At 35.1% G+C, this 22776-nt stretch overlaps 2 protein-coding genes across 3 annotated transcripts in view; one reads left to right on the top strand and one right to left on the bottom strand.

Annotated features, from left to right (window-relative positions):
- The window catches only part of METTL15 (methyltransferase like 15), a 190157-nt gene extending 189730 nt beyond the window's left edge, over positions 1-427 (bottom strand). The window contains exon 1 of the mRNA XM_044259000.1: positions 332-427. The gene's annotated coding sequence lies outside the window, so the exon portion shown is untranslated. The remainder of the gene's footprint in view (positions 1-331) is intronic.
- A 107-nt stretch (positions 428-534) lies between these two features.
- Positions 535-22776, top strand: part of KIF18A (kinesin family member 18A) — a 79488-nt gene continuing 57246 nt past the window's right edge. Inside the window, exons 1-8 of one of the 2 annotated variants that reach the window (XM_044258997.1) lie at positions 535-597; positions 1082-1190; positions 9895-10267; positions 12339-12496; positions 15823-15927; positions 17223-17333; positions 18762-18959; positions 21291-21467. In XM_044258997.1, coding sequence (XP_044114932.1) covers positions 9943-10267; positions 12339-12496; positions 15823-15927; positions 17223-17333; positions 18762-18959; positions 21291-21467 — 1074 coding nt within the window. In that variant the 5' untranslated portion in view covers positions 535-597; positions 1082-1190; positions 9895-9942. The remainder of the gene's footprint in view (positions 598-1081; positions 1191-9894; positions 10268-12338; positions 12497-15822; positions 15928-17222; positions 17334-18761; positions 18960-21290; positions 21468-22776) is intronic. The other variant, XM_044258998.1, reaches the window with a different exon arrangement.

Here is a 22776-nt window from a genome sequence, read left to right as displayed (position 1 = left end):
ATTGAGGCGAAATGACCCTAGTTTGAGCCAGTGGAAGTGGCTAAAAGGAACAGGTCCCTCACCTTCCAGAGCATAGGACCCGCGCCTTGGACGCTTCACTACTCAATAAAGAAAAAGAGAGTATAAAAATATAAACATTCAGAACCCATTAACCCACAGCCAACAGGCTCCACCTCTCCCGCAAGCAGACGGCACAAGCCAACCCCTGCCCACTCCCGTCTCACTCACACCCTGAACCCTGGGAGCGGGCCTTGTGCCCGCGGGTCTGGAGGTGGCCTGAAGATCCCAGGTGGCTACCTCCCACCTGCAGCTGCGGCCTAGCTCCGCCCACCTCGGCCAACGCCTCCGGAAACAGCCGTGCGCGTTGCCTTGGTGACGCGCCACAAGGCCGCTTCCACTGCGCTGCGCGGCTGAGACTCCTGGCGCCAAGCAGTAGCGCACCACGGCAACGTCCGACGTGATGGCGTCACGAAATCGGTAGCCAATGAAAGGAAGAGCTGAAAAAGCTGGCTTGGGTTTGAATCTTGTGGCTGAGTTTGAATCGTGGAGTGGCGGACATCGTAGGGAAGTGTTGCGGTAATCTTTGCTGGAGCGGAGGTGAGTGAGAAGCACGCGAAGAGAAACCTCTCTTTCGTAACGCTTCTTTTGATGACCCATCTCGCTGGAAGCGGAAGGCTACTCCGCCTGAGGAGTAGAAGACAGGCTGCGCTTGTTGACAAACGCGGAAGCGTTGAGGGGTGGGGGTGACGGTAGTTAGGGTCCCTGGGGAGAAAGTGAAAGGACGAAGGAACTGGAGAACCTGCTGGAGCATAGCTCTGCCTCATCAGGCGCCCTTGACGGCTCATCAGGAAGGACAGAAATCTCCTGCCTTAAATTCTGAGAAAGTCGGAAGTTTTAAAAGGCATCCTGGCCCCTTTCCCAACCTGGCAGAGCACTTTAACTGCCCTGCGCTTACAACGTAAAGTTCACTCCGCACTTCTGATTCAGAGTGTTTTGTTTCAGATACAGACGTAAATGTAACTCAAGGCTTAACTATCAAAAAGGAGTTTGGGTCCAACTTAAAAACTTTTTGTCCCGCAAGGTTCTGCTGTGAGCCTGGCAAAGATCCGTCGGGAACCTCCTCTGAGCCCCAGATGTAGAATCAAGACAAGACTTGCCAGCACTGCCTAGCGGGATTGCCAAGACTCAAGGTATCGAAGCGATACTGCTTGGCAAAGTGCTTTGCAAATGAAAGGGACTCTTGAACACTGGGAATAAGTCCTACTGTCTTTTCTTAGTTTCTGCAAGACTCTTTCAGGAGCTCATTAGGCACTCAGTTACAGAGAGATCAAGGCCAACTGCTATTTACGAAAAGAGGTTATTTGACCAGAATTGAATAATTTTGTTATATGATACATAGTTGAGGTTATTTACTATTAATTATCGAGTAGAATGTATTAAGCATTCTACAGGTTTTAGTTGGTAGTTGTTATTCCACTACCTTCGGGCTTCTCGCCTTTGATTCTGGAAAGTATTTGTGAACTTTGGTACTAGGGAATATAAGAACCATAGACTACATACTGCTTGTTACTAAGTTTCTATTACCTTGAAAGAATTGTCTGTTTGAGTATACAAAGATTATCTTGCCTTTAACAGCAGTAAATTAATCTCTTCTGTTACTGAACAAGTATTTGAAAAACATAAAATTTTCACTTTAAAAGTGGGTCTTGTCAAAGTGTATTGATACCCTGAATCGATTAAGGTACACAACAAAATCACTTTTATGCTGTCAACTCTATGAAATCTAGGAGGAAAAAATAGCCCAGATGTTAGTGCCACTCTTCACTCCATTTGAAATTTCTTTCTTCCCTGATGTTCTTAATGTAGTAAAAGCACTGGCTCTAACACTGAATTTAATTCCAAAGAGAGGTGTTAAGTTGTATAGAGACTATAAATGATAGTACGTGGAGGATAGTTCCTGTTCCTAAAAAGTGTTTGTTGAACCTCAATCTAATTCAGATTTAAGTATGAATTTAAGAAATAGCTTAGAACTGTATAACTCCACATTCAAAATAATTTGTGCAGCATTTCTGTTCCTTTGAAAATATTCTGTTCTTATCCCAGTAGAGCATTGCTGTTGGGCTTTGGATTTAGACCTGAGTCTACATTCTGCCTTCTCACTTACTAGCTGTGTCATCTTATTTATCCTTAACTAAGTTTGTGTTTTTGTAAAGTGGAGACTATTATAAAATATGCCTTATATGGTTGTTTTAAGGATTGAATGAAATGATGAATGTTAAATGTTTACCATAATGTTTGGCATACAGAGCATGCTCAAATGATAATCATTGTTCATTAGTAGTAACTATCACCTTACTGACCTAATTTAAGACTTCTCAATAGTGTATATGCTGAGAATAGATAACTGTTTGATATCCCACAAGCAGAGAGAAATCATACTTTCAGTTTTATTTCAACATTCATTCAAGAGCTCCTCTGCTGGGCCCTGAGGTTTCTATCAAAAATAGGCAAATATGTATTTTTAACTTCTGTGAGAAAATTTCTGGAGACTAATATTTACAACTGAAAGAGTAGTCATTTAAATACTTCAGATTTACATCCAGTTAGTCTAAGTTCAAATCCCATGTCTTATGCTTCCAATAGTGTGACGTTAGCCAACCAATTTAATCTAATTACAGTTATTCCTCTGTTAAATAGAAATGATTATAAATACCTGTATCATAGGATTGTTATGGAGATTAAATAAATATGTAAGTTGCTTAGCAATTTCTATATCTTTACTAAGCATGCAATAGGAAGTACTCCATAAATACATGTTAAATGAAAGATTTAGCTTACGGTAAATTTTAATAGTTTTTGTTTTGTTTTGTTTTTGAAGTGAAAATAATTAGTCTTGTTTAAAATCCAAATGATACAAAAAGATATATAGTAGAAAATAAGCCTGCCTGTCACGCATACTTCCATATTTCCCACACCGTGGAACAACTGATTCTATCAATTTCCTGTATTCTTTTCCTAAAAGAGCCCATACATATACAAATATGTATGTCTTTTAAAAATTCAAAGGATTGTATGCCAAGTCTTCTATTTGGCACTTATTTTGCACATTTATCTTGAAAATCTGCATTAGGTCATTCATTCATTTATTAAACAGTTATGTACTGAGTCCTAAATATTGAACAAGCCCTGTTCAAGGTTCTGGGGTACAGATATAGTCCATATCCTCATAGTGTTTATATTCTGGAGAGGAAACAAACAATAAATATGTAACCAAGTGATACATATTTTCCAGTTAGTTTAGATGCTAAGAAGAAAAATAAAGCTCATAAAGGATGGAAGAGGAAAGAGCAGGGTGACACTATTTTGAATGGAATCTTTGGGGAAATCCTGTGTGAAGTCATATTTGAACAAGGACATGAATAACGAACTGAGATTAAGATTTGCAAATATCTGAAAGTAGTGTCTTCAAGGTAGTCTCTTCAAAGAAGAGAAAGCGCAAGGCCATGAGGTTAGAACAAGATGGAATGTTTTAGGAACACTAAGAAGGACAGTGTGACTGAAGCAGAATAATTATGAGGGAGGATACCATTTGAAGGAGGAGATATTGGAGAGGTTAATGGGGCCAGTTTTAGAACCTATTGGACATCCTATGGAGTTTGCATTTTATTCTTATGCTGGGAACTCATTGAAGAGTTTGGAGCTGGGGAATGACATGAGATATGTAACATGATCTGATTGCTCTAGAAGGCATCAGTACATGCAATCAATGAATTAAATAAAATTTATTATTGTACTTGCTTATAATTAGGAGTGAATCTTTAACTTTAATTGACTTATATTTTATCTTGGGTGAACAGTAGCTGCTTATATTATAAGTTTAGAATTTGTCTCTTCAACCCGGTTTATATTATCTTGCCATTATTAAAGAGAATTAGATTTTAACACTTCTTCATTAAATATAGCAGAGGAATGAGTTTTTCTGTGTGAGTATCCCAGAAAATTAAATATTACCCTTACTAAGTGACAAGGTTTTTTAACCACCCTCAGTGATTATTATAAAACAAGATCTTCCATTTTCCTAATTTTGTAAACCAGAAACGAGGCACATTATTTAACATTTTTTTGATGCCTCAGTATCCTCATTGTCACTGCCAATTACTGCTAGTCATTGTACTCTACTAAGATACGTTGATTCTTTCAGAGAAGTATATTGTATGTTTTCCTCTACTCTAAATGGGTGAATTGCTTTCTTGGATTCTGTGTCTGCTTTTTATAATTTATTAATTTATCCATTAATCAAGTATTTGAAAATTTTCTATATACCAGACTCACTATGAGAGATTAAGGATGTAACAGTAAAAACATATAGCTCCATTAGCTGTTATTTCTTGTCACTTTCTTATACCCTTTTTCAATCACATGTAATAATCATAAAATATTAGAGCTAGAAACAGACCTAAAATAAGAGTCCAATCCTATCACTTTATAGATTAGCAATTCAAGCCCCTTCAGTAGCTCCTTCATTATTCTCTTTTATGTTTTACTTTCTCTATAGACTAGACAAATACCTTTCTATTATAATGAACAATGGTGTAGGAAGTGTTCCATCTTTAATGTTTTAGTCCCACCAACGAAATCCTACCAGCTTACTATTAAAGAAATACAATTAGGAATAGATATGACAAAATTGGTCAGAGGCTGTGATACTATCTTCTGAACAGTCATCTGAACAGAATTTTTTTTAAAGATTTTAGTAATTTATTTGACAGAGAAAGAGACACAGCAAAAAGAGAAAACACAAGCAGGGGGAGTAGGAAGGGGTGAAGCAGACTTTTCGCTAATCAGGGAGTGAGACCTGGGGCTTGACCCCAGAACCCTGGGATCATGACCTGAGCTGAAGACAGACGCCAAATGACTGAGCTACCCAGGCACCCCCAGAATTTTTTTTTTTAATTTTATTTTTAGCTAATCTCTACACCCATTGTTGTGCTCAAAGTTACAACCCTGAGATCAAAAGTCATATGCTCTACCCACTAAGCCAACCAGGTGCTCCTGAAAGGAATTTTTGAATCAACACATTATCACACAGGTAACAATATTTAGACTTTTCTTTTGCTCCTTCTTAGTAAACAGGGTCAAAGAATTTATTTTCTGGGGCGCCTGGGTGGCTCAGTTATTTGGCATCTGTCTTCAGCTCACGTCATGATCTCAGCATACTGGGATTGAGCCCCCATCAGATTCCCTGCTCAGATGGGGCGCATGTTTCTCACTCTAGCTGCTCCCCCCTCCAACTTCTGCTTGTGTTTCCTCTCTCGCTGTGTCTCTGTCAAATAAATAAATAGAATCTTTAAAAAAGAAGAAGAAGAAGAATTTACCTCCTATGTGCCTTATTCAGCATCAGCTAGATGTCCACTCTTTCACTTGGCCATGTTAGGAAAGAAAACTGGCATTATGTATTGATGTAGGGAAAACTTCATTAATCCCTGAAGACATTAGTATATTTGAAGATAGACTAATTTTTCACAATTTGGTGATCCTGTTGACCTTAGGTATTTTTATTAAGAAAAGTATTTTCAGTTATTTGTTTTGAAAAAGTCCAGATATGTGTGGTACTTTAAAAATTAAGATGGATGTCTTTCTTAAAATTTGTAACAAGTTGTAAAACAAAGTTGTATTTGAGATTATACTACTTAAATTCCTTTATATCATTGTCAGTATTTCTCCTTGAAGTATTCCTTGAGTGAGACCTATTGCCTTCTAAAATACCTTCAGCAATTCCCAATAAACTTCAAAATAAAACCTAAACTTGATGGCCTTGTATTCATGATCTTCCAAATCTGGCCTCACTCTTATCTAATTATATATTCTCAATGCAACTTCTCCTTTCCCTTTTATTCTGTCCAGCTGCATTAGGATGAAGCAAAGCTTGGGACACCTGGATGACTCTGTGAGTGGAGGTTGCAATTCTTGATCTCAGGGTCATGAGTTCAAGCCCTAAATTGAGTGTAGAGATTACTTTAAAAAGAAAAATGTTTTAAAGAAGACTGAGCTAAATTGAGCATCTCTTTAGATGCTGTAGTTAAAATTGCAATTAGCTAAAACTAAACAGCTAAAAGAAATGAGGTTTAAGCAAATTGACCATGCAGCCTGTTATGTCCTCTGCACAAGCTGTTTCTTACCACAGGCCTTTGGACTTGCTGCCTAAAATACTCTTGTTGCAGAGAGTTTTTCAGTTTCTGTAGAAAGTCACTCAGCTAGACAAGCTTTTCTCAACTGCCCCATCTAAAATAGGAACCCCCATGTATACTCTTGCCCTCTGTTCTGGGATCCAGAAAAATTCTTACCTCATAGAAGGCACTCAATAAATATTTATTAGATATATAACTGATTTCCCACCCTGAAATGCTTTTTTAACATAGTTAATAACTAACCATCCTTCAGCTCTCAACTCCTGTCACTTCCTCTAAGTTCCCCGCCATTATAGTCTTATGTAGGACTATTAGCCTTTAACTTACCAGCTCCTGTCACAGTTATACTTTTACATAATTGTGTCATTATTTTATTAATACCTCTTTCCTTCACTGCATTGTATATGATAATAATAATAATAATCGTGGCAAACACTAAGTGCATATTGTGTGCCAAGCAGCGTTCTAAGTTCCCACCACAGCTCTGTGAGGTAGGTATTATTATTAGTCCCACTTTACAGATGATGAAATTGAGCCAAAAGGAGGTTAAGTAACTTGCTAACACAGCCAGTAAGTAGTAGAACTGGGATTTTAACCTAAGGTAGCTGGCTCCAACATCTAATAGTTTGCATATTGAATCAATTACTTAATTAACAAGAGATCCCATCTAATCTTTAGATTCTAAGGTCTATTTCAAAGTAATCACCTGAAGTCCTCTTATACTTGTTTATCTATTTCATTTATGTGTATTTTATCTATCATTGGGGTGTGAAAAGTCTATCATTTAAGGTCAAAGCATTGCTCAGTATTCCTAAGAGCTTTTAGACGTGTGTTTGGAGATCAGTTTTTGGTATAACAAGGAATATGGGATGCTACCAACCTATAATAGAGGTCATAAATGCTAAACATCTTCTAATACATGTAACAGTTCCAAACAAGGAAGAATTATCCTACCTAAAATGCCATCATGAGCCCGTTGGGAAACACTGAAAAGATGAATCAGCATCTTTGGCAAGAAGAAACAGGAATGGAGGTAGATAGGGAAGAGAACTTACATTCATTGAATGCCTTGATACACTTAATATTTGTTTTCGCTTTTAGCCTTCACAGTTCTTTGAGGTTTCTTTTAAACAAATAAGAAACTGGGATTCAGTGATGTTAAGGAAGTCGTCTAAGGTCATAGAAGGGAGGTATAGGTGCTTTGTGGAACATAGAAGCTCAAGAATGAAGAAGAGCAGAGTAGTAATTCATCTGGTACTTGACTGTTAGAGTCCAAATAACCATCCTTCCTCCTTCAGTGTTCTATTTTTGGAGGACAGAGTCTAAAAAGGGAGTGCCATGTCCAGTGTCTCCTGCTTTTAGATTACTTTGGCTTTATTTGAATTCTTTCCAAAGAGTATGGTTTTATGACATATTTTAGCTTCATTATTGTTGTTATTTATCCCATTTAAAAAAACAAAATGGGGACACCTGGGTAGCTCAGTGATCTCAGGGTCCTGGGATCCAGCCCCGCATTGGGCTCTCTGCTCAGCAGGGAGCCTGCTTCCCCCTCTCTCTCTACCTGCCTCTCTATCTACTTGTGATCTCTCGTTTTATGTCAAATAAATAAAATCTTTAAAAAAAAATTTTTTTTAATTAAAAAACAAAATGTCTTTTTTTAACCTTTCTTCCACCTCCACCATACCATTCCTTTGCTTACTTTTGCCGTAGTATCTCCTGTATTCACAGAGTCTTCTCTCATTCAGGTTTTTGTCCCACCATTCCCCCAAAACTGTTCTTCCCGTTGACTTCTTTGTTACTAAATCCCATGGTTACTTCTTAGTCTGTACTTTACCTGTTAGCAGTATGTAACATAATTGATCAACCTATTCTCCTTGATTTAAAGATTCCCCAAAATCTTAATGCCATTTGAAGCATTAAAACTCTGAGAGCTGACTTTACCTTTTTAACTTGGGTTCAACTGCCTTGACATTTCCACCTGGATGTCTATTAAAATTCTCAAATTTAAGAAGTCTAGATTTCCAACACTCAGATCAAGAACTTTGGAGTTGTTCTTGAATCGTATCTTTCTCTCATAGTCCATATCTATCAGGAGAATCTATTATCTTTACCTTCAGAGTACCTTCATGAGAGTTTCAGCATTATATTAGTTTCGCTTATGGTAATGGACAGCAAAAGATCTCTCAGAATCATCAAGGTAATAAAGAGAGAAACTTGGCTCATGAACTGTTTTCAGTAAAAGTGATCTTGGCTGCAAGTCTCTTGGCAGTGGATATTGATATACCTAGGCTCATCTCTACATGTATCTCACAAACCCATAGGGTTAAAAATAGTTCCAAGGATGCATTTAGCCCAGGTATGAAATTGATGAAGATGGCATATACACCATGGTGTAATCAGAGATCCTAATCTGCTCTGTAATGATGTAAGTCCAGGGTACATCAATGATACTAGGTTTAAAAATTATTATCTGGGGTGCCTGGGTGGCTCAGTGGGTTAAAGCCTCTGCCTTTGGCTCAGGTCATGATCTCAGGGTCCTGGAATAGAGCCTGGCATCAGGCTCTCTGCTTGGCGGGGAACCTGCTTCCCCCTCTCATCTCTGCCTGCCTCTCTGCCTACTTGTGATCTCTGTCTGTCAAATAAATAAATAAAAATATTTTAAAAAAATAAAAATAAAAATTATGATCTGACTCTCAGATTTCTTCACATAAAAATAGAAAGTAAAGATAAACAAAGATCAATAGTTTGGAAACCACAACTCTCCAGTAATTAATTGAGAATCTAAGAGTTTTAACTAAGAAAAAAAATTAAAACCTTTTAGATTTTCTAATTTATTTATTCATCAAATATTTATACAGTCTACCTTGTGCTGGGCACTGTTTTAGGCTCTGGAAAAACATCAATAAGCAAAACAGATTTTAAAAAATATTCATGTCCTTAAAGAGTATATAGTTTAACTGGAATAGAGAACACAAGAAATAAGTAAGAAGTATATATTATTTGAAGATGGTGCTTTGGTAAACAATAGAGCAGTATAAGGATAATTAGGGATTAGACTGGTAGTTTTAATAAGAGTAGTCGGGAGGGCAACATTTGAGCAAGGTCTTGAAAGAAGTAAGAGTCATGCAGGTATTGAAGGAAGCACGTTGCAATGGAGAGAGTGGTTGGTAGAAAGACCCCATTAGAGTGCTTGGTGGGTTATTTGGAATGGAGAGAGCAAGGCAAAGATCATAAACCTTGAGGTGAAAATGGAGACCATTTAGAAAACTTCAGCTTGTTCTCTGAATAAAATAACCATTGGAAGGTTTTGAACCAAGGAGTGAATTATGTATGTCTATGTGTATACATTTAAATATATTTCCAGGGTGCCTGTGTAGCTCAGTTGTTAAGCATCTGCCTTTGGCTCAGGTCATATCCCCGGGTCCTATGATCGAGTCCTATGTCTGGCTCCCTGCTTGACAGGAAACCTGCTTCTCCCTCTCCCACTCCCCCTGTTTGTGTTGTCTCTCTCTCTCTCTGTCAAATAAATAAAAATCTTAAAAATATATAAATGTACTTATTTATTTATTTATTTCCAGGTAAGTGGAATAGAATTAATAGGAATGGAATAGAATTAGTACCTTTTTTTTTTAATGAACACTATATGCCAGTTGTATTATATACAATAGAACTTATATTAATACTTTACTTTCCTTTTTAATTGCAGAGAAATATTCAGGCATTCATACAAACAGGGGAAGAAAGATAATCAACAATGTCTGTCACTGAGGAAGACCTGTGTCACCATATGAAAGTAGTTGTTCGTGTGCGTCCAGAAAACACAAAAGAAAAGGCAGCTGGATTCCATAAAGTGGTCCATGTTGTAGATAAGCATATCCTAGTTTTTGACCCCAAACAAGAAGAAATTAGTTTTTTCCACGGAAAGAAAACTGCAAATCGAGATATTACAAAAAGACAAAATAAGGATCTCAAGTTTGTATTTGATGCAGTTTTCGATGAAACTTCAACTCAATTTGAAGTTTTTGAACATACTACTAAGCCAATTCTTCGTAGTTTTTTGAATGGATATAATTGCACAGGTAATTGTTTCAGTCAGAGTTTAATTTTTCCATCTGATTTCAATTTTACATTAGAATGGACATCTACTTTGCCCATTCTAAACATAATCAATTTTAAGGTGCTTGTTTGCTAAAAATTATAATGTTAAATAGAATTTCACTGTAAATATAGACTTTCTTTGAAAATTAGGCTTCTTATGTAACATATAATTTGTGAAACATTCTCTTCCAAAGTCTTTTTATGATCCCGATAGACAGTTATCTTCTCAATTTTCCTATGTTATTAAACCACATGGGTCTTTCAACCAGATTTCTCACAATTTGTATTCACTAATATTCCCTCGCTTACCTATACAGCTATCAATCCCTGGGGAAAAGTTGGACATTTCTGAACACTGAAGTTTCTTTACAGAATGATTTTTTTTTTATAGTACCTTGGAAAAAAAGCTAAAAGCCCATGTTAATTGAGTATCATATGTTATTTTAGTATATCTTTAGCCCAGAAAGCATCTCTGGTGCTCTGGATAGATCTATAGTAATTTGCCTTTCAAAATGGCCATGTTGATTTCCTAGAAGAAGATCCAAAGGCCAGTTAATTCAATACTTAAAAGGTACCTAAGACCATAATTTATATCATATTTTTGTAATTACCACCATTTACAACGTTTTCTTTAAGATGACCCTAAAATTGTAACATGTTTCACTGTCTTTCACTGACTCATTCAGTTTTATTACAGAAGACTTACCCTCTTGGTCAAATAAGAATAGAATGTGGTTTATTGATTAGAATTGCTATGATTCTCATTTTTAAGTTTGTATTCTTTTCCTCATTCATGAAACTCCATACTATTTACAGAGATTTAAATTTTTCTTGACTCCAAATGAAAAAAATCTCCACCAAACTAATACTGAATCTTTGTTTCCTTCTTGGCTTTATTTTGTATTACTATCTAGCTGTCTTAAGACTTCTTATTGTACTACTAGCTTATATAAAATTAAAAGAATGAAATATGTCAGTTTAATTGATTCCACTGAAAAGTATTTTAGTAGTTAATATTTGGTTTAACAGAGAGATTTAACTTATAAAAATAGTTTTACCTGTAATACTATGAGAACTTAATGGTTTTATATTGTGTCAAGTATTTGCCATAAGTAATTCAGAGTAGCTTTTTGTTTCATTTTGTATTTGAAGAACATATCACTTTTATGTTATACTGGAGAGAATCATAGAAACAAACTAATTTGCCTAAAACACAAATTTCATAAGGAAATTTTATAAATGACTTCTATTGGAATTCATTATTCAGCAAACTTGTAGTTTGTATCTGCTTTGTGCCCGTGATTTGCTAGTTATGAAGGATACACAGCTTCAGCCTTAGTGGAGCTCACAGTTGGAAATATAGTGTGATACATGTTAGAAGGATATATAGCATATACTGAGGGCTCAAATGAGGGAGTAGATGTTTCTGCCTGTGACAGAGAAGACATGGAAAAGTGACATTTATGCTGAATATTTAGAGCAGGTTTAAGTATTCCAGCTGGATCAAGTAGAGGAACTCTTCAGTGGAAAGGCAGTAGCATAAGAAAGAAACAGCACATGCAGAGAACCTCACACAATCTAGCATCCCTAGACGACTGCAAGGAACAAATAGGCTGGAGGGAGTGCCTAATAATATTGCAAGGCAAAGAATACAAACTTTCTCATGTAGGACTGTTGAACAATTAATTTAACATATTCAGATGTTGTTTTCATAAAAAAAAAAAAAAACTACAAAATTCTGATAGATGGATTAAAGAAGATTGAGACGAGATAAGGAAACTGGTAACTGATGAATCAAAATTTGAACAATTGTTGTGGAAGAAAGGGAGCAGAGGGGAGGATAGTACTGTTAACCAGAATACAGAATATAGGAGAAGAGTGGATTTGTGCTAAAATTCCCAGGTTTTAAGGATAAGACTCTACGTTAATTTTGGATCTCTTGGGTTTAAAGTTATGTTCAGAATATTCAGATGAAACTATCCACTAGACAGTAGATATAGTAATGTTGTATATCATAATAAAGAACTTTGATCCCTTTTTATAAAAACTCAGTGCTTGCATATGGTGCTACTGGAGCTGGGAAGACCCACACGATGCTAGGATCAGCTGCTGAACCTGGAGTAATGTATCTAACAATGTTAGACCTTTATAGATCCATGGATGAAATTAAAGAAGAAAAAATATGTAGTACTGCAGTTTCGTATCTGGAGGTAAGTTGACAGAACCGTTCTTTAGGTTAGTCAATAGTATTGAGAAACCATTAAGAAGTTCCGGGGCGCCTGGGTGGCTCTGGGTTAAGCCTCTGCCTTCAGCTCAGGTCATGATCCCAGGGTCCTGGGATCAAGCCCCACATCAGGCTCTGCTTAGCAGGGAGCCTGCTTCTCCCTCTCTCTCTGCCTACTTCTGCCTATTTGTGATCTCTCTCTGTGTGTGTCAAATAAATAAATAAGTATTTTTTTTTTAAAAAAAAGAATTTCCATGGCCCATTCAAACTTCTCTGTCATTAAGAATTTTCTTATGAATATGTAAAATCATTAAAATTCCTGCTCTTAGGTATTTGTTGCACATCTTATTCTTTTTTTGTTGAGTATTTTGTTTTGGCCTAATTTCTGATTAGTAAAATTAGCAAAAAGAACTTCCAAATACCCTCCACCCAGACTCATATGTTAACATCTTACTACCTTTGCTTCTCCCTCAATGTATGTGTATGTATTTCTTTCTTCTGAACTGTTTAAGTTACAACAGGATATTTTCTTAAATAACCACTGAATAGTATCCAAATCAGGAAATTAACAATGATAGAACACCATTACCTAATCTATAAATCTTAATAAGATTTTGCCAATTACTCTGATGATGCCCTTTATTGAAAAAGAAAATCTAAGATCATAAATTGCATTCAACTGTTATATCTCTTTAATCTCAACTGGATTTTTTTCTGTATTTTATGTCACTGTTATAAAAACCCTAATTTGGTTAGTTAATCAATAGGTTATGCACATGCAGAAACACAATGGAAGTAATGTTGAGTTCTTATAGTATCATATCAGGAGGCTGGTATAGTTCGTTGGTCTGATTACTGGCTTTGTTAACTTTGATCTATTTCATTATGTTGGTTTTGGCAGAGTTAGTGCAGAAACTATAAAGATACTACTTTACCCCCTTATTCCTCAAATTTTCATCTATTACTATTGACATCCACTGTTGATTCATGCCTAAATCTATTATTATTATGATGGTAGATAATAGTGATATTTAAATTCCATCAGTTCATCTACATTTATTCCTTGGCTTTCTACTGTATGGAAGAACTTTCCTTTATTATATCAGTGTGGATTCATAGGTTCTTAACATTATTTAGTAGCTTATAATCCTTTTCCGTATTTATTTATATGCTCAAGTTATGCTGGATTTGGCCAGTCAAGGCTTCTTCATGCCGTCTCTTGTGTCCTCATTCTTTGAGGACTTCTGCTCACTTAGTAATAGGTGACATTTGACAAATCATAACTAGGAGATAGGCACACTAACTTTATATTCAGATAGTGTTTCAGATACCAGTAAAGAAACAAATCCATGATTTTACTGCCTATTTGTGGTAGCAGAGAAGAAATTCCTGGTAGTCCCAGCTCTCTTGTTGAAAACTTTATAGTTTGGTTCCTACTGAGAAAGCTTCTTCACATTTCAAAAATTGATTAAGATGTGTATGTTGCTAAAAATTTTCTTGTGTACAGAACTTGGAAATAAAAGAAATAAAACTCATTTTCTATAGTTAAGTACTGAAAAAAATTGCTTTGAACTTAATTGGGTAAAGAATATGGCACTATTCTTTAGTTTCTCCTTATATCCTTTTATAACTGGGCGAATTTTGAAGGTTGGTCATTTTTATAATGTGTTTAATTGTTTTTTCTTTCTTTTAATCTGCCTTCATTTTATTAATGGTTAGGCAATGTCTAATCTCATCATTTTCCACTTGGGCTGTGCACAAGAGTTGGCTATGGAGCTTTTTAAAAATAGACATGCCAAGGCCTCAACCCTTGGATATTTTAATTTAACAGGTCTGGATTGTGACTGATGTATCTGTGTTTTTTAAAAGTTCCCAGGTGATTCTGATTTGTAGACTGGCTTGAGAATGGTTGTTCTAATTTTGTGTTTATATGATTGAAATGGGTAAGGAGAAGTATTTGAAAAGTAACTACTGCTTTTCAGGAAAATAACAAAAAATTGTATCTTCATATTTTACTACTTTTAAGAGTTTCTTATATTTTAAATCTTACATTTAAAAATGGTTATCAGGGGCGCCTGGGTGGCTCAGTGGGTTAAAGCCTCTGCCTTCGGCTCAGGTCATGATCCCAGGGTCCTGGGATTGAGCCCCACATCGGGCTCTCTGCTCAGCGGGGAGCCTGCTTCCTCCTCTCTCTCTGCCTGCCTCTCTGCCTACTTGTGATCTCTGTCTGTCCAATAAAAAATAAATAAAATCTTAAAAATGGTTATCATTCAGTAGAAAATCTTACCAGCAATGAAGTATCACTACAGGCTATCTATTAGAACATAACTTACAAGATAGCCTTACACTTACAGGCTATCTATTAGAACATAACTCCACACGTGTATAACTTACACGAAATAATTCTTAAAGCCTAAAACTGTATGCTTCTTTAAATCTTATCAGTTGTCATTTGGTTGGCAAGTAGAAAATTAAGTACCTTTAATAAAATCATCAAATCAGATCAATAGTACTATTTCTATGCATTGTTTGTAGAAATTACTAATAAAAATTGCTGAAAAATTACTAAAAAAGAAATTGCTTTACAGAAATTACTAGGAAAAAAAATGACCAAAGACCTACAATACAGATGTGTTTTTAGTGCCATGTAATGGAGTGAGGAAATCAGGACTCCCATCCCTACTCTGCTGTTACTTTTGTGACCATGGCCAAATTACTTAACCTCCTAGGGCCTTAATTCCTAAGAAAGTGGTGGGGGAGGGTCCTTTTATAGGACTTATTAAGAATTGCATATTAAATTAATGTAATTAAAAGATAAATGAAATAAATACTGTCGATCCTTGAGTATGGGTTTTAACTCTTCAAGTTCTAAAATTTAAAAAGTTTCGGCTATTAGGACATCATGAAATAATAAACTATCTTCAGTGTGAACCATGCCACCTCCATATATAACTTATTGGAATTTCCCAAGACCATGTGTCCCAATATATTTCTAGAAAATAGGAGAAGGCAATTCAAGCTGTCTTATTTCTATTTCACCATAATCGTTAAGTTAGGAATTATGGAGAGAGGGTGTAATGACTCCACCTTTAAATTTCAGTTGCAAACTTAGGTAATTAAACTCTTCTGTTTTCTCAAATGCTAGGAAATTAATGGCAACATGAGATAGAAGGGGTGAGATGGTGCAAATAAGTTGCTGCTTATGTTTAAGATGTAATTCTAATACAACCTTAAATCAGCAACATGTGTGATGTTGTCACTATTATTTCAACCTCAGTGCTAAAGCAGTTTTTTGTTTTGTTTTTCCTTAAGGTATATAATGAACAGATTCGTGACCTCTTAGTAAATTCAGGGCCACTTGCTGTTCGGGAAGATGCCCAGAAGGGGGTAGTCGTTCAGGGGTTGACTTTACATCAGGTATGTTTATAAATTTTTTTTTCCTTATTGTAATAACAAGTGTGGTTATTTAGCCATTTATTCATTTTCTGTTGTGTTCAAGAAAGAAGAAAAATAATAAAGTGCAGAGTTAAAAGAATCAGAATATACCTTCAATATTAATTTGTTTTCCTTTGAAATAGTTGAATGAGCCTTTCTTTTTGTTGTTGTTTTTGGGTAAGGGGGTTGGGGGCTTTTTTCTTTTTTTTAGTGAGAGCCAGAGCTCCAGGGGAGGGGCAGAAGGAGAAGGGGAATCTGAAGCAGGCTCCACACCCAGCACGGAGCCTAGTGCAGGGCTCAGTCTCACAACCCTGAGATTATGACCTGAGCCAAAATCAAGAGTTTGACACTTAATTGACTAAGCCACCCAGTCACTCTAAATGAGCTTTTCTTTTAAAAATCTTCTTGCAAATTTTATACTCTGTATTCTGCTTAATACATGTATATTTTGTCTCCTCCAAAAGATAAGATTCTATATTTTATTTCTCATATAACACCAGACAAAGTAACATTGATCCTTAAACAACATGGGTTTGAGATGAACAGGTCCACTTATATGCAGATTTATTTTTATAAATACAGTACACTATACAGTGGCTAACTGAACATAATAAAATACAGTACAGCACTGTAAATGTATTTTCTCTTTCTTATAATTTTCTTCATACCATTTCCTTTTCTCTAGCTTCATTTATTGTTAGAATACAGTATATAATATGTGTACTATACAAAATATGTATTAATTAACTAGTCATATAATCAGTAAGGCTTGAAGTCAGCAGTAGGTTATTAGCAAAACCTTTGGAAAGTCATAAAGTTCCATGTGAATTCTTAATTGCCTGAAGGGGAGAGTTCTGTGAGTGCCCTGACATTCTGTCAGTACCATTGTTCAAAGGTCAACTGTAGGGGTGCCTGAGCGGCTCAGTGGATTAAGCCGCTGCCTTCGGCTCAGGTCATGATCTCAGGGTCCTGGGATCGAGTCCCGCATCGGGCTCTCTGCTCAGCGGGGAGCCTGCTTCCCTCTCTCTCTCTCTGCCTCTCTGCCTACTTGTGATCTCTATCTGTCAAATAAATAAATAAATAAATAAAAGGTCAACTGTATATCATTTGCTTAGTTCTATATAGGAAATATTTAATGGGATGCAATTTGTAGAATGCATTTAAAAGTCTTTTTTTCTTGTTGAGAATTTACTAAAGATTTTAAAGGTAGATGGCTATTTTTATGTGGGTTTTTTTGTTTTTGTTTTTTTTTTTTTTTTTCACTTAAACTTCTCTAGCCCAAATCCTCAGAGGAGATTTTACAGTTATTGGATAGTGGAAACAAGAACAGGACACAACATCCCACTGATATGAATGCCACATCTTCTCGTTCTCATGCTGTTTTCCAGGTAACAGACCATTAAACTATTGCTCTTAAAATTGAATTTAAAATAAAGACAAATTCACGTGGGTTAATTTTCATATATGCAGAGAAAATCCTTTCAGCTGTGGACTTCTTCCTCAGCGTTTCCTTTATTTTAGAGCTTTGAGAAGATTTTATCAAGAATATTCAGAATTGAGGATATATAAATCAGAAGTATACATTTTTACTGTGTGAAGATACAGCATAATAAGGTGGTAACATTAAAGGGTGTTTTCCCTTGTGTTTTTAGAAGTGAAAATATTTAATCTTTCCTAAAGACCTTATATTCAGAACAAATCTTCTCTTTTTGGGTATAGATTTACAGAAGCAAGAGATTCTGATTCACTTTTTAAAAAATTTCATCGTAAGGACCTTGCAAGTAGTTGCATTCTTTAAGGACATTGATTGCATTGACATTGTATTTCTTTTAGAAATACAATTCCAGAAAGTGTTAAAGCATATGTTAGTAGCTATTATTTTCTGTGTTTTCTAGTCCTGTTAAAATCCAAATTATTTTATAGTTTCATTCTGTATTATAGTCGTGTAACGCAACTTACAGTAAGAAATTGATATAGTAGAAAGAATTCATATCTGAGGCAGTCAAGTCATTCAGAAAGTCACCAGTCCATAAAATTTTATTAATCCTTTCTGTTCTTTCCACTGACTCTTCATTTATCAGTAGCCATAAGAGAAATGTTTATCTGTGACACTGAAATTTCCCCAGGATGCGTTAGACCCTGCCCTATAAGAAATATTAACAAAGATCTTTATAATGGAATAATCTTAACCAATCTCTTTTAAGTTTGCCGCTTAATTTATTTCAGTTGAACTACAAAGTAGCATTCAATAAATGATGCTTTACTCTAATGGGCTAAAAATGAGAAGTATATTTTACTAATTTTTATATGAGACATTTTCTTAATTATAGTGACATACAATAGTTTTGGGAAGTAGAATACACTTAGTCTTCAATTTGGGTCAACATTCAAATTCAGCTTTCCTTTAGGAGCAATTCCTGGAGACATGCAGAGCTTTCTGATCACTGCCTTTAGGTTTTGGTTAGGAACATTATTTCTAGACTACCTGTGCCCCTACCACCACCTCCAATAAGTCTGTGATCTGGCTCAGGGGTTACCAGAACACAAATGGCAGTTGTTTTGAGCCTCTATCAGATCAGAAGTTATTTGCCGTTTGGTACACATATAGGAAATCTTTTCATCTTCAAAGTTTTTTTCAACTTCCATAATTATTTCAGATATTCTTGGATATCAGTCATATTATTAAACTTGTTCAGTTTGTTTTTAAAATGAAAATAATTTTGATATCATATTCTTTTAAAAATAAAGTACATGTTCCCTTTTAATTTTCTTAAATCATATCCTCATTTTTCCTATTCTTCTATAATTTCAAAAAGATTTATTTGCGGCAACAAGACAAAACAGCAAGTATCAGTCAAAATGTACGAATTGCCAAGATGTCACTCATTGACCTGGCAGGATCTGAGAGAGCCAGTACTACCACTGCTAAAGGAACCCGATTTATAGAAGGCACAAATATTAATCGATCACTCTTAGCTCTTGGGAATGTTATCAATGCCTTAGCAGACACAAAGGTAGGTACAATATGTTTATTTATTTTAAGTATTTTGAACTATTGAAATATGTGTAATTCCTAGGAAGATACTACTTAAAATATTTTGCTTTAAAGGTCTATTATAAATCAAATTTCAAGAATGTATTAGTAATATTTGTGTTCCAAAGCAAAGACTATAGGAAGCCTATTATATCAAATAAAGCTATGTTTGGTTTGGTTTTAATTTCCAGTTTTATAATCACAATTTGTTGAAAGAAACATATTGAATATCATATTAATAGTTTTTATGGTACTTTCTCATAACTTACATTAAATCTGATTATTAAAGTGGCCATTTAGTGATCACTACACAACAAGCATAATTGAATTGGGATGACTACAAAAACTATATTTTAAGAAAACTAAATTTTTTTTTGATTAGTATTTTATATACTATAAATTTGGGTTAAATAGTAAGTGTTTTGATTTTTCTTAGGAAGAGGGTCTTAAGATATAAAATATAGTTAAATCACCTAATAGGGTAATGTTTATTAGACACCTTTGGTGTATTTAAAAATATTTTATATCTACTATATGCCAGAGTGCTTACTAGAACACAGCATATTTGACAACTTCTGTATTGGTAAAAATGACTTCCTTTTTTTTTCCTTTAATTAAAATGCGATCATTAATTTAAGTTCAAGCCACATTCAAGCTTTAAGAAATCTCTATATTTAGGAAAATAGAGGTCAACAAGTGCTAGGAAAATGTTGTATTTTGAATTAATAAAAGTATATTAAAATGATTTGGAAAGTCTTTTTAAAGAGGCAAAAGGCAAGTTCCTGAAATCACATAAAGATTACAAAAGCAAGATGTCTTTCATATTCTAGGTTAAAATCTCAAACATCTAAGTGGACAGTATGGTATAGAGACTGGTTTTCTAAACTTAAGCCATTTATAGAATTTTTTCCATACCAACTTAATTTTTTTTTTAAGATTGTATTTATTTATTTGACAGATAGAGATCACAAGTAGACAGTGAGGCAGGCAGAGAGAGAGGAGGGAAGCAGGCTCCCCGCTGAGCAGAGAGCCTGATGTGGGGCTCGATCCCAAGACCCTGGGATCATGACCTGAGCTGAAGGCAGAGCCTTTAACCCATTGAGCCACCCAGGCACCCCGATTTTTTTTTTTTTTTAAGATTTTTTTATTTATTTATTTGATAGACAGAGATAACAAGTAGGCAGAGAGGCAGGCAGAGAGAGAGGAGGAAGCAGGCTCCCTGCTGAGCAGAGAGTCCCATGCGGGGCTCGATCTCAGGACCCTGGGATCATGACCTGAGCCGAAGGCAGAGGCTTTAACCCACTGAGCCACCCAGGCGCCCCATGGCATCCCGATTTTTAATAATTAACTCCTATTGAGTCATTTATGAGTCCATGTTTAATACATGTCTTGTACATGTGAAATCATTTTAAGTTAACACCAGCAGTGCTCATTGCACACTGGAAAACACTGTTAGGATGGAAAGCATAGTACTACTAGGAGCTAGGAGATACCTAGGGCCTATTTCTAACTCTGAGTTATCAGCCATGTTACCTGAAATAGTCATTTCACTTTCTGTTTAGCTTCCATTTTTCTCTTCTGTAATGTGAAAGATTTACACTGAATAACATAAGATTGCTTTTAGCTTAACATTATAATATTCTATTTTTATGGAAGTTGTGCTTTTTGGAAATTGTTTTTTACTTTAAAATCAGAGCTGTGTCTTTTAAGTAAAGGAAAACCTAGAAATATTAAGTTTTCTTAGAACTGTTTTGTCCTTTCAGTTGAAGTCTCTGTAAGATTGTATATAATTTTAATTTACTTCATATCCATGTTAGCTAATTATTTAATGAGAGAAACAGCTTTGCCATGCAGAATTCTTATTATTCCTAAGGTAGATTTGAATAGGGCATACATTACTTTTGTATTTTGATTTTTTAAAAAAAATCAGTGGAGTTTTTTTTATATGAACATTATATTTCTGATAAAAGTTAATATGGAAGATTTTGTTAAATATACCCCTACTCAGTTTTCCCAGTTGTTAATATCTCACATTTATATGGTATACTTACCACAACTGATGAACCAATATTGATTTTTTTTTATTAACTGAAGTTTATATTTATTTAGATGGGAATATAACCTTTAAGTAGGATACTTGTTTTATGTTTCACTCAGTAGTTACATAAGATTCATTATCATCATTTCGATCACCAATTATATCGTAAGTCTGGGCAGAGTTGGGCAGTGCCTAAATTCTTAGAGTAAAGTGATAGCAGGTTTGCATTTAAATGTGGAAAATGACATAAGAAATCTTTTTTTGCTCTTTCAGAGGAAGAATCAGCATATTCCTTACAGAAATAGTAAGCTCACTCGCTTGTTAAAGGATTCTCTTGGAGGAAACTGTCAAACTATAATGATAGCTGCTGTTAGTCCTTCCTCTGTGTTCTACGATGACACATATAACACTCTTAAGTATGCTAACCGTGCAAAGGACATTAAATCTTCTGTAAGTTTGTTTAGTCTGCCTTTGTTGTAAGGGCATTGGATGTATATTGTTTTTATAACTCTAAAAAAATATTAATTAGAGTTTTATTTTTACTAATGAATTAGCGAACAAGTTTAGAAATGTCTTTATTAGCTTGGTTAACTGAGCATTATCTTGGACAATTAAACCATTCAGCATTTTGCTTACATATCTATTAAATAGTATCTATTTGCTTATAATAGATACTATTATTTATCTTTTGAGAACCATGGTGCTTTAGTGCCTTTCTTCCTAACCTTCTTCATGTCATGGCAGGTGATATTTTGGTGGCACACTGGAATAACTGGTGAGGGCTTTAACACATTTGTTATAGCCAAGGATGGTGTTATCTGCTTTAACTTAGCACCAACCCTTTCTATGTGAAAACTTTGGACATGTTAGGTAATCTCTCCAAGCCTCAGTCACTTCATCTGTAAAATAGATGTATCTGCCTTAGTTTGTAAAGTAAAAGCCCTTTTAAAATAATAAATGATATTGATATAACAAATCTCTTTATAGCTCTAACAATGTAATAATGACTGGTTGGGTCAGTATTTTTGCCAGTAATTTGGGGTGATTAAGAAAATATAAGTCAATGGTGATATATTTTTAAAATCACGGGATCTTAAGATCAGAAAAAAACGTAGAGTTTAAGTGGTGTGATGACTTCTGCTGCTTCCCCCACCGCGACTCCCACTGTATGAAGCGGAGCGGGTTATTGTCTTTCTTAGAAATATGTTCATATACTCTATATAATTAACTGGAAAAGGATATACTCTATGGGCATGCAAAGCTTTTCATGTTTTTCATGTAATCCTTACAGCAACCCATTGCGGAACGCTTTACTTTAGAGTTGAGGAATCCTATGCTCAGAATTTTAAGAACTAAATTCTAAATCAGTTAAATGAGAAGTGAACAGGGCCTCGAAATCAAGTATTTGAACTTCTGTTTAATGTTCTTTCCGCTATTCCATAGCTGCCAAGGAGCCCATACAATTATAAAAAGAATAAAATATAATAAGAACGCATTAAAAACTAGTTGAGCTTAGAAATTGTTGAAACTTAAAATTATCTCTAAATTTCTTAGAAGTCAGAGGAAAAAGAAAGTGGACAACTTTAATTATAATGTGAAGAATGCTCCGTAAGTTCTTACACCTTTTCTCAGATAGTAAGACAATTTCTTTATAATTTCATTTATTTTATAAATATGCTCAGTATATCCTCTTGTCATAGATTTTGAACATGAGTGTAATTGATCGTGAATGTCACATGACTGTAATTATCACAAATTC

The sequence above is a fragment of the Neovison vison genome, chromosome 7 (genome assembly GCF_020171115.1).
Source record: "Neovison vison isolate M4711 chromosome 7, ASM_NN_V1, whole genome shotgun sequence".
Classification (NCBI taxonomy): domain Eukaryota; kingdom Metazoa; phylum Chordata; class Mammalia; order Carnivora; family Mustelidae; genus Neogale; species Neogale vison.
This window is presented reverse-complemented; position numbering and strand designations above follow the sequence as displayed.